Genomic DNA, 12,480 nt, shown 5'->3' on the forward strand with positions numbered 1-12,480 from the left:
TTTCCTTGTTCTCACTCAATAGCCGCTTCCTGGGTGGATAGGTAATTGAAAACATATCGTTGCCAAAGACTTCTTTCTATGAAATCCATTCGCTCGTCTTTAACGGCGAATAAACAAAAATCCTGAATTATTACAATACCTATAAATAAATCGAAAAAGTGTCGGACGATATCTGCAAACTTGGTAACTTATACGGGTTTCATTTTATTACGAGTAACGAATGTGACGTCGACAGGACGTAATTGTCGCGTTCAGCCCTCCGAACGCGGCGTAATGCTCCACTAAACGATCGCTTCACAGTCAATTCGAGTCGAGAGGGGGGGGGGGGTCCCCTTTATTAGTAATATTTGGCGTCGTAAAACGACAATGCTGTCCGCCGCGACGAGAATGCCGATGGAAACGGCGTATCAACGGGAGTTTATTACCGTCTGCATGAGGCGCTCTCGAAATAGGCGCAGACTACTGGACTCTTCTCTTTCTGCACGGGACCCGTGGACGTCGCGAAACTGTTACAGTCGCGCGCGCGCGCGCGCTCGTACCGTCACTCTAATATTAGCCGAAAAGCGTGCTGCGTGTTCCCTCCAAGGCGTGCCGTAAATTACCGGAGGCGCGGGCGCGTGAATTGCTCGGCGTTCACGGAAATAAATCGATCGCGCATCGCGACAGCTCGACGCTACGCGAGAAATTTGTCCGCTTCTTTGAGGTAATGCGCCGCCCGAATCGGCGCTCGGCATTCTCGCCTTCGCCACCGGCCGGTTATTTCAAACAGCGCTAAACGCGAATGCGCCTCCATAAATCAGCTCGCGATTTCCTTGTCGCGCGAGGAGGAGAAAAACAGCCCGAAATAATCCCTCAGCCGTGTGACTGCAGCTTTCGTAAAATTTCGCGTCTTTTTCTCTCTCTCTCTCTCTCTCTCTCTCTTTTTTTCTTTTCTTTTCTTTTAATAAAGTCCTTTCTTCGTATCCTTCGTTTTATCCTGCTGCGGATAAAAGGTCTCATCTGTGCTTTCCCGTGTAATACTCCATCCGCAGAATTCTGGGGATTAAACGCGTAATTCTTTCTTTACCGACAAGTCTAATGAGCGAAAATTTGAAAATTATTTTACAACCACACGAAAATCCATCGATCCTTCTCGCCGACCGATAGTCTCCGATGTTTTATTAGATGGATTAACGGATTTTCGAGAAAGGGAGGGGGTGACGCGGAGGGAGAAACGCGAGAATCCCGAATCTCCTATATCTCTTCGCCGTTCGATATCACTCTCATCCCCTTTTTCACCAACGATACCGAATAGGTCGTGGGTGCGTTCACCCTCGATGGCGCATCGTCCCCTCCCTGCGCTTTTCTCTCTAAATTCTCTCGCTTAGCCGTCATTCGCGGTTTCACGGTAGATTCTCCTTTTTGTCGGCCTGAAAGTTGCACCACGAGGACTTGATGAGACGCGATCACTCGAGCGGAACAAAGCTAGTGTTCTTCGATGTTCATCAGTTCATCATCACGGGGCTGGGAAGTACATGGTCTCAGAAATTGCGCCTCTGGACTTTCATCCGACAACGAGAAACTCCCTTTCTTCATTCTCTCCATGGATTATCTCGATGAAAATTCCGAGGAAATTCACACTACTACATCCGCTCGTCTTTGTTCCCTCGGCTTTCGTTGTCCTCCCTTCGGCTGTTTCTCACACCTCACGCGCGTATTTTTTCAAGGGTCGATCATTCAGAATTCGAAATTTCCTTCGAAACTTCACGCACCATTTCTGAACAAATAAAATCCAATTGTTGAAGTTCCAAAAATAACCACATTCGTAGTCATATTCGTAATAAAATTCGCAAGAATATGAAAACACATTTTCTCCTTTTTAAAATTCATTTATCGTTTCTTCTTAAGGTTTTATTATCACGAGAAGAAAAAGTACGAGATGATTTTCTTTACAGATAAAAAGGATTTAGTATGATCGAGGCAACTTTGTGTTCTACTCACTATTTTATTGGCTATTATTATATATCTGTCTGCAATTTTCTCTCATGTTTCTACACGATACGTCATGCCGACGCACGCATTAATCCGTCAATGGCAATTTGCTACGGATGGCTTTTACGATCGCCATGGGAATTATGTCATGCCATATATTATTCCCAAATTTACGATAGCGGGTGACTGATAATACATATTTCATATTTACATATTTACACGAATACACAACTGTATCTCTTGAATGCTAATATCTACTATCTTATTAGTATTGTAATACACAATCTTATATATCTAAACATAATTATCAGAATAATTATATACATATATCTCTGTAATTATATTATTTTAATTATATTATATTATAATTATTTATATTTTGATTTTATAATAATGTACACACATATATATATATATATATAATTATTATTATAATATTATTATATATTATATTATTTTAATTATTTATATTAATTTATATTAATCGTTGTTTATACTATTTATTACAAAGAAATAAACATCGTCAAATCGACAAATCTGTTCTTCGTCGTTTCGCAGGTTCGTTCTAGCTTCAGAGAAGTTTTCGATGAGCTCTAAAATTTCAGGGTCTGGATTAGCAGCCGGGGTGTCACATATGGAAAAGTTCGCGCACTCCATTTTGTAAAAATTTACTCCGCGTGCGAGACGCGCGGCCGCAATGGAACGGCCGCCTTTACTGCCCGGTTTTACGAGCGGACGTGTGTTTTCAGAATACCGTCCTCGTAAAATGAATTGCTGCAGTATCTCCGGCCGTGCTTACGCCGTTCTTTTTGTTCTATTTTTTTCACCGTTAACACCTTTGGATCTTTAATCCGCCCGCCGTGGTGCCCATTCGGGAAATTCCGGAACCGTGTGGAGGGAGATAGAACATCCGTCTCTGATCTTATCTAGACGCGCCGAAGTGGGAAACGCTGTTCCCAGTGATATCGTTTAACCTTTTCGGCGGCGTCATCCGGCTGAAAAACTTCACACTTTCCAGCACATCAGCTCCTATTCCGATCCATTTTTCTAAAATCAGAAAAACATAATGCCGGAATAGAAGTGGCTTTCGGCAACAAAAATTTTCGTGAAATAGAAAGTACTGAAACTGAACTTAAGATACAACGAATGTTAGCAAAATTCTCCTTTAATGATGTAAATCCAATGTAGTTCTGCTTTTGTGTTCAGAAGGAAATTGAACCGTCCGAATTTCCCGATTGTTCGCATAAGGATAAAGCTACTTTTTCTTTTCTTTTCTAGAATTGTTTGTGGACGAAATGATGTAAAAGAGTATATTGAAAATGGCTGATGAATGGCACATCTTTGTTATTTCTACGTTAACGAAAATAACAATATTACAAACCGACAGCTATAATCCTTTGTTAATTGACTCTCGCGTCTTCTAATCAAATATACGTAATCTTTGTTGATATATCTTTTTTTTTTCTGCAAATAACGATAGGAAAATAATAAAACATACCAAGTTTGAAATTAAATTTAGGTCGGGATATTTCAGAAGGGAAAGAAATTTTTTTTAATTTCACTTTTTACAAAATTTTTGAAAGAATTATATAAATCGAAGAGAAAAGATCGAGTTATTTCAATTTTTTAAATTTAATTTGTAAGTTTATGTGATTGCATTTTATATTTTCCAAGGATAAAATCGTCTCTAAAAAATATATCGGACATGTGTTTCTTTTTTGTGCTTGAGATCCACGAGTCACGCACGTTCGGAAACGATTCGCTTGCGTTTTCAAGCGGACTTGAAAAAAAAAAAAAAAAACCAACCGTGTGACCAATTGTGACGTGCGTGATTACACACAAAGAGAGAAACCGAGAGCGAGAAAGAAGTGGCGGATCGATAGGACAGTGCTATCGTTGCTAAACGTTGCTGGAGAACCACACACACATCGGCCGCTTTAAGCAATACGCGAGATGCGAACTGTGAAATTAACGGCACGACTAAAATTTGCGGGGAAATGGAGTGCTTGTCTGAAACATCTAAGCTAATTTAGATACGGAGACATTCGAATCGGATTATAGAGGTATATTTAAGAAAAAAAATAAGTCTTTGTAGAGAATAATTATGTTTCTATTAAAAAACATCGCACGACGTTCCGAGATATTATCCTAATTAATTCCGCAAAAGTTTTAAAATTTTTCTGTTTATTGCGCAAGATAAAATTTAACGCTTATGCAAGGAGTAAAAACAGGTTGGCGCATCAGCCTTGACCGTGACATCGATCGAGATGCGAGAAACGATCGTTTGATCATGACGAGAAATATATACGTTCTATTGTGGTACCGCAAAGTCAAACTGACGTCTTGTGTAATCCGATAGGACATATGGATCTTATCAAAGATGTTGATGCTGCGCGGAGATGACGTTCGTTATGGAATATCCAGGTGGCAATCTTGGCTCGATTTCTGGCCGAGCGCATTTTCATAGAGGACATGCTTCTCTTTGCGTTCTCGGAATTTTTTTCAAAGCGCCCCGACATACATGGTGACCTGCGACACGTAAACATCGTCGTTAATTAGTTCACGAGTTACTTCGTGTAAATCTCGTTAACGCTTTGTGCATGAAATTATTTTTCTTTCGCGCGCAGAACTGCCGACTTCTCTTGAACTGAAGCTGAAATTCTCGCGGTCCAAAGCTGACATCTTATCTGCTTGATTCTCCGCGATTCTCCTGTCAAGGCTGCGTTGACTTTTATATTATAATTAACCGAGGTGAGCCTGCCTCGCCTGGAAACGCCGACGGAAAATGGAAATGATAAAATTTCAACCTTGATGATAATTCTTTGATTTAATTACGCAGCAGGAAAACAGGCTGACGCTCACATAGGAAGTCGCTATTGCGTGTTTATATTCCTCGTGGCTAATGTCAAAGATAAAATATACGATATATTTTTCTCCTTTTTTTTCTGCGAGAACGCCGCGAGCTGCTATTTGCAATATAAACAGGTCGCGATATGACTCCGCGCTGTATTCACATTGGCGCGATATGATGTAACGAGGCTGTTATGACGGGCTTATATCGGGCAACTTAACACTTTTATGTCACTGCAGCAACAATCTAGGCTTTACGAGGATATTAGCGTTGGCCAAACTGGTAACAAGTATCTGGGCGCGATCCAGAGACTTTCATAGGAAATTTCGTAATTTTACTATCGGCTCTTTTGTTCCCCATCCTCGCGCGTCCATTTGCAAATGAAATATCGCCGCCACCGGTGCAGAGTTGGCGCATCGGTGTCTAAGAGACATCCAGTAAACGTCAATCTGGAATATTTATCGCGTCACAGAGTTGCGCGAATAGGTCGCGGCGCTTTGTACGTGCCCCGGTATGAAATTTCCCCGGCGGTTTGTACTCTGGAGTTTCACTGCTCAATATTTTCGAATTTTACAGTTGCGCCACGATAGAAGTCCTTGACACGCATCAAAGTGACATCGCCATGATTTCGACGTAGCGTATCGAATTGTAACTTGAGTTGTCGAGTTGTACAGATTGCATATGCGATACACTCCAGTGCTTTCAAATGACATAAGACGCTTATTTATGCTGAGATATTTATATAATAAATTATATTATATACGAATTATTATTTATTAGAAATACTACTATTTCTTTGATCGTTATATTTTATACTTTTGTGGATCTTTATATCTTCAAGACTGAGAATTTGCTGATGTTTACCCTCTAACTCTCATTTTTATTAAAGTAGATTGGAATTTTGATCTCGATTAAATTCACTTTCTATCTTTATGTAATTTTATGAATTAGAAAAAGATAAAGGGTAAATCGAAGGATAAATTGAGACCAAAGGTACTCTACATTAATGGAAATGGAGATAAATCTTATAGAGTGAAAATTGAATTTGTGAAAATTGAATTATTCAAGTTATTTGCCATTCTATAAGAGTTAAAAATCACTCCTGTAGCACAGAATAGGACTCCTATAGAATCAATTTTTGACTCTTATTAGAATGCAAGTCAATCGACTAATTGTTCGATCTTCACCGTTTTAGAGTGATGTTTCACTTTGTAAGATTTAAGCTGATTCTTATATTCGCGGATTATTTTACAAGTAAATTAAGGTTTGCATAGTGCATCGGTTCGAGTATTCGTTCGTATATGTACATTTATGATGAGAGCTCGAAGGACGTGCAGACAACCGGCGCCTCGGATACGGCTATCTGACTTGCTAATTTCCTATTTCAGGAACCAAGTTCCTCTGCAGCGAGGTGATAGCGCTAATAAGGAGCGAGGTGGACGACATTTGCCTGCAAATCATAAACTTCGAGGATCTGAGCTCGCAGCCACCGCCGCAGCCCGCGATTCCGCCGCCGAGTCAGACCAACAACAGGCTCGCGACACGCTGTATGTTCCAATTTTATTCGTTCTATTTCGTCTCATCTCGGTGCACGTGCGTGCTTGGATGTAGTAGTGAGAATCCATCGTAAAATGTCTGCGACACATCTGGACTTTTGAGAAATTCGAGAGAGGGCGTCCGACGTTTCGTTAGACGCGAAATTCCGTCGCGTCCTAAATATTCGAGAAACGTCAAATCTCTGGAAGAGGAAATCTGAAAAATTAGAGAACAAAAGAACGTCTAGAATCTCTAGAAGAGGAAATCCTGAAAGTTAGAGAAGAAAAAACAAAAATCAAACCTTTTCCGTCAATGGCGACGTGACGACGTGCGTGTCACCGATTAGACGCGAAAAATCCCGGCTCTTCCTATTCGTGTAGCCAGACCAAACCGGCATCTCTAATCGGCCCTAACGTTTACACACGATATCCTGCCAAGACATTTCGTGCTTCCCACACATATAACTTCTTGCGGCTTTTAAACGCGGCTATCATTATTTCCCGCTGCACCGTCCGTTATAAGACATCGTCGCCGCTGACATTCGGGGCCGCCTCGTTCACAAGTGGGACGTGGTGTGGCACACGTAGGCTACTCCTCATTGTGACGATCATTATTACGATCATAGATTCAGGTCAGGTGTATCCGCATAATGAGCCGCGTTACAATCCTGCAGAAATTCGGACGCGAGTTCAGTTCTTTCGTGTGCGCAGTTACATCGCGTCATTGTCATTCTTGCACGTGATATATATATATATATATATTGCATATTTCATTTTATTCTCTCTCTCTCTCTCTCTATCTTTTTTTTTTATTTTCGCCTGGAAATTTCCGAACCTTTTACAGTCCACGTGGATTGTCTTTATCCAATCATCCCATCTATATTAACGCGCATGCAATACTTTTATACAAACGCAACACATATCTGTTATTAGCTTTGCTTTTGTCGTCACGGTAAAAAAAATACATAAAAAAGCTTGTGCTTTCAATGCCGTTTTTTTTTTTTTTTTTTTTTTTTTTTTTTTTTTTTTTTTTTGCATAATATCCCATCGTACTGAGATTTTCATTTACAAAATCTCTCCTTTATTTCATATGAAAATTGTTGATTTATTTATTAACGTAATTCGCAGATTTCATATAAACTTTTCGTTGCTCCGCCAAACGAGCTTGGAGAACGTATGCATTTATGCGTATGCGTACGCATATTATACGCATATGCATATACATATACATATACATGCGTACGGAGAACGGGACACGTGGTCGTGTTTTATATCTGGAGTGCTCGCGAAACTATTTTTAGAATGACGCTGCAGAGCGCTGGACGTGCGCGCCTAACGGTTAACCCTGACCCGGTAATAAATGTTATGCCCTCGAATAGGTAGCTATAGGTACCTTACCTCCTGGTTGATAATCCGCCCCCTAAGCAGCTCAGCTGATGGCTAGAGACTTGTAACAGAAATCGATCGTGGTGGAAAGTCGCGTAGCGTTAAGAGCGCGCTCGAGGAAATGCCTTTTTCGCAAGTGTCACGCATAGAGAAATCAATGAACGCGATTGGTTTCCTCCCTTTATTTCTATTCGGCTTTAGATTCACGTCTTTCCTTCCAATCGAAAAGGAAAAGTTTGTTCATCAAACAAATTGCGATGATATATGTAAAATTTTTAAAATCGAAGAGAAACATTATTTTTTTTTTTTTTTTAAGAGAAATATATTTTTAGAGAAATTAGAAAAATTTTATTGAATACAAATTTTTTGAATTGTAACATATTTTTTGGTAAATGAAGCACTTGCGATGATATAATTTTGAAAATTGAAGAGAAACGTCATTTTTTAAGAGAAATTCGAGAAATTTTGATTCGATACAAAATTTTTTATTTGTAACATATTTTTGGTAAGTGAAGCATTTGCAATGATATAATTTTGAAAATTGAAGAGAAACATCATTTTTTCAAAGAAATTTGACAAATTTTATTGAGTTCAAAATTTTTGATGTTTTGATTTGTAATATATTTTTGATAAGTGATAGGTAGCTCAGATAATTAATCCATTAATTAATGGCGGATGTGAAATGCAAATTGTCGTTATATTATATAATCGCGAGTAGTATCTTCACTTCACTCACTCAAGATACCAATAATTGAATACATAGGAATTTTGAAAAGCCGATATAATCCGCAATCGATAGTTCGTAGAGTTTGAGATTGTGTCTCCAGGAGCTTAAGCTATGCTTCAGCCTTAGCCTCATCAAAATGCAATCAATAACGGATATTTGATGGAGTAATCCATCATCTAAATAAATCGGTCACCTAATGTTTGCGATTATTGCAATTAATAATCATTAAATAATTACCAAATATAATTATTCCCGGAACTCTATTAGTGTCTTGTCTAAATAATTAAGTTACTCCCGTAGAACTTAATCTTGCACGAAGTTATTAATTGCGCATCCGCAATTATCTATTTTCGAAGCCATCTTTATTTTGAATCATTTACTTTGATTTTTGCCATTTTTCAATTTTGCGATTTCATATTTGTCTCCACATCCATTTTCCTCTTATTATCGCGGCTTGACTCAGGTCACGATATCACGGTAAAGAAAAACAACGCGGAAACGATCCAATCAATCCGCATCCTAATAGCACATTATTCCAGCGGACATTCGCGCGAAGAACGATCCTTTCCTTTTTTTACAACAATCGATAGTGCACATAATGAACACACTCGAGAAGATTGTGTGACCTTCCTATCTGATCGCCGATGCTCTTTGTCAAGCTCTTCTCTTTAGCTTCGTTCACTTTTTCCTCGGCTGGCGCTGATGATGAGCGATCGCGGCTGTAATTTTGTCGACCAGCTTGCGGCCCAAGTGCGAATATGATTACATTGAGAGTTTCTTCATCGCGTTTTACCGCGCGGCGTTTTAATAGCGCGCATTTACATATCGATATTAAATGTAACGAGCAAATAACGCGCGAGTTTTTCGCTGATAATTGCGTCCTTTTTCTCGCGCGCTCAAATACGCTTTTCTCTCGACAAATAATATTCGACGGATATTAACGGCACTCGTAGGAAGGGGACGTATGTACACGGCTGAAATTTTGAAATTGACTTTGAGGAGCTTTTTAAATCCGCATGAGAAAAATCTGCGTGGAAGCGATCCGCGTTTTTCGTTTCGAGCATTTCTTGATGAAAATTCAGTGCGATATGTATATGATCACGTCGTTTTTCGGTTAGAGACTGACGGATTTTCTGGCGGCGTTCGGCGAAGATTTCATGACAGGCATAATATTTTAACGAAAGTTCAACGGCCATGGCTGGCGCGAAATCAAGCGGCGTAGAGCAGAAATGGGGATTGCACATTCTGTCATCTGTGTGCCAGACGTCGCGATGTCGAACGGCGAATTAAAAGTATGACGTTGACTGACTTATCTTTGTGAAGTATCCTTGCCGGGCGGCGTGGCAAATGGATTTTCCAGTACTTGACAAGTGACAAGTTCGATGGGCCGAGCGCGACAATGCAGAGTCGACCAAGTTAAATCCATCGTGAACTTTCGACGGCGCGCGTGTCATTAATACATCTAACGGTGACCATTAAATGGCTGGTTATTATCAACAACGTTAAGTATTAAGTAGCTCACCAATTATTAATATAAAAAAATTATAAGATGAATGTGCGATCTACAATTCTATTTCGTTGAAAAGGGAAATTGCGAACAAAGACTTCAGTCGCGTCGAGTTGAAGAATAAGAGATAATGGATACCGTGAGATGAATTAATATTAAATAATACATATTCGCACCGCGAATGGTTTATTAGGAACTTTAACGTGGAAGCTTAACCGGATTGCCTAATTGAGTTTAAGCACATGTCTCATGCCGCGTATTACAACGCTCGCGTTCCACATGTCTTGCACGTTTATCCCGTTTCAACGTTTTGCGTACATTATCCGAGCATCAGGAATATAGATATAATAAAAAAAAAAAAAAAACTGAGCGGTTGTCCAGTCACGGTGCACGTCAACCTTGTAGAAGTGTAATTGCCAGCTGTTGCGGCGATAATTTATGCGAAAGCACCGCGCTCTTTACACGCCGTCGCGCTTTAACATCAATTACTAACAGTACTAATGAGACTCAATGACGTTGACTCGAGCAGTCGACAGGGCAAGGGCGTCCTTCCGGGCTGGCTTGTCGAGGACCGGCGTCGTTGGTCCATCGAGGGTCCGGAATCGACCGCGCACGGTGTCTAATTTGCCTCACCGACTTGCTGACGGGACCATCCTCGACGAGGACGCCTCTGAGAACTGGTGAGTCACTTTTATTAATTCTATACTACACGGCTCGTAGCGCAGACTTTGCTCCTTTTACCTACGTGATTTCCATTTTATTTTTATAACAAAAATGAAATTATCGAGCTATTTAATATTTACCGTGAAATGAAGCGCTTCAAATTTTTTTCTTTATTATACTAGTGATGCTCTTCTTTAAATTAGAATTTAATTCATGACAATTAGTCTCTTTTACATCTAGCTGATTAATTGGGAACAGGGTTGGGAAAGTTATTTTTTAAAAGTAATTCGTTTTCTAGTTAGTGATTCTGTTCGAAAATAACTCGTTATTTAAAAAGGAATTATTATTTTTTTCAATTACTTTCTTAATATTAAAATGAGAACGGATTAAATAAAAAATTAATTGTTCTCATGGTTTTTGTTAAACTGTCAATATAAGAACAATAAAGCTTTTTATCTTAGATTCGCAAATAATTTAAGATTTTAAAATATTCAAAATGCAAATAAAAAGATATGCTTTTGAATAAAAAAAAATTGTGATTTTCATCAAATAAAAATTTTCAACAAATGTGATTTTCATTAAATTCATAAGTAGAGTTAAATTTACTCTTTTTTTTTTCTGTTTTCAGAGAAATTCAAATTTTTAAAAGACGGTATTTATAAAATCTGTTTTCGTTTATAATAAACTATTTTTAAAACTTAAATATAACAATAGACTATGAATATCGATCGAAGACTGAACATTGAATATACAAAAATTATGTCACAAACAAATTCAAAATATAAAAAAATATAAAAATAATAAAAGTAATTGTTAAATTTGTTATTGAAAAAATATAAGTACAGTTATAATTATTAAAAAAAAAGTAACTATACCGGTAACGGCGTTACAAGGAGCGCATTATCCTTTCCAACCCTGATTGGAAATCGATTGTTTTCTTCAATAAGATACCGATAATTAATCATATTTAATAAGTACAAAAAATGATAATCAAGACGCGTGATTACACCCTTCTCGAGGGGATTACTCCCATTTCGACGTATAGAAGGTAATTAGCCGTAGAACGTACAGCATCGAGGAATACAAAATCTGATTAAGCAATACTGCACGGCAATCAGAGTAACGAAGCGGATCTCAGTCTCTCTCTCCCTCTCTCTTTTTTCTCTCTCTCTCTCTCTCTCTCTCTCTCGTCTCGCTAACGATATTGCGCAGTATTGCGATGCGTCAGTGGTATCGCGACGATGAGTCGGGCAATCAGTGAGCCAACGGATGGCCTTTTCGGCTTTGCTCGTTACCCGATCGATTACCGTGCAAAGTAGCCGAGAAGACATTAACAGTACGAACAGCAACTAACCTACATTCCCGGTGCCAATTACTTTAAAACTTTAGTCACGGTTCTGAACCATAACAAGATTGAGGCGTCAAGCGCTAGTCCGCCCGACTCTTCTCCTTCGCCCGTTTTCGTTCCTTTATATTCCCAGCGTTCGTGTCCTCAAACGAATTCAATTATCGAATCACCCTCCCCCACCCACCAGAATGTTCCAGCTTTCTCAACCCTTCCTTCTTTCCCTACTAAAGCTCCTTTTAACGACGAATCGTCGAAATTTATTTTAACCGTTCGGAAAGAACGGTGTCAAATCGAACGTTGTGCGTATTCGTGGACGCATTCGTATTATCCAAGTTACGTTTCACAAGATTGACTTTTGCCTATGACTGGATTTTGTCGAAATGCGCTCTCTCGAGTAAACGCTTGAGTAAACGTCAAGTGGAGAAATGTCAGACTGACGGCAAGATCGACAAACAACCATCGAGCTGTCAATCGGCTGCACCGAGTCGCTTC

General features: G+C 39.3%; 1 protein-coding gene across 11 annotated transcripts in view; it reads left to right on the forward strand.

Moving 5' to 3' along the window:
• The window catches only part of sei (potassium voltage-gated channel seizure), a 99,655-nt gene that overhangs the window by 26,854 nt on the left and 60,321 nt on the right, over positions 1–12,480 (forward strand). For 8 of the 11 annotated variants that reach the window (XM_011637495.3, XM_011637496.3, XM_011637487.3 and 5 more), the window contains exons 3-4: positions 6,211–6,369; positions 10,507–10,657. In XM_011637495.3, coding sequence (XP_011635797.2) covers positions 6,211–6,369; positions 10,507–10,657 — 310 coding nt within the window. The remainder of the gene's footprint in view (positions 1–6,210; positions 6,370–10,506; positions 10,658–12,480) is intronic. The other 3 variants (XM_089079602.1, XM_089079603.1, XM_089079604.1) reach the window with 1 other exon arrangement.

Source organism: Pogonomyrmex barbatus, unplaced genomic scaffold (genome assembly GCF_055798465.1).
Source record: "Pogonomyrmex barbatus isolate J1 unplaced genomic scaffold, ASM5579846v1 scaffold3, whole genome shotgun sequence".
Lineage (NCBI taxonomy): Eukaryota > Metazoa > Arthropoda > Insecta > Hymenoptera > Formicidae > Pogonomyrmex > Pogonomyrmex barbatus.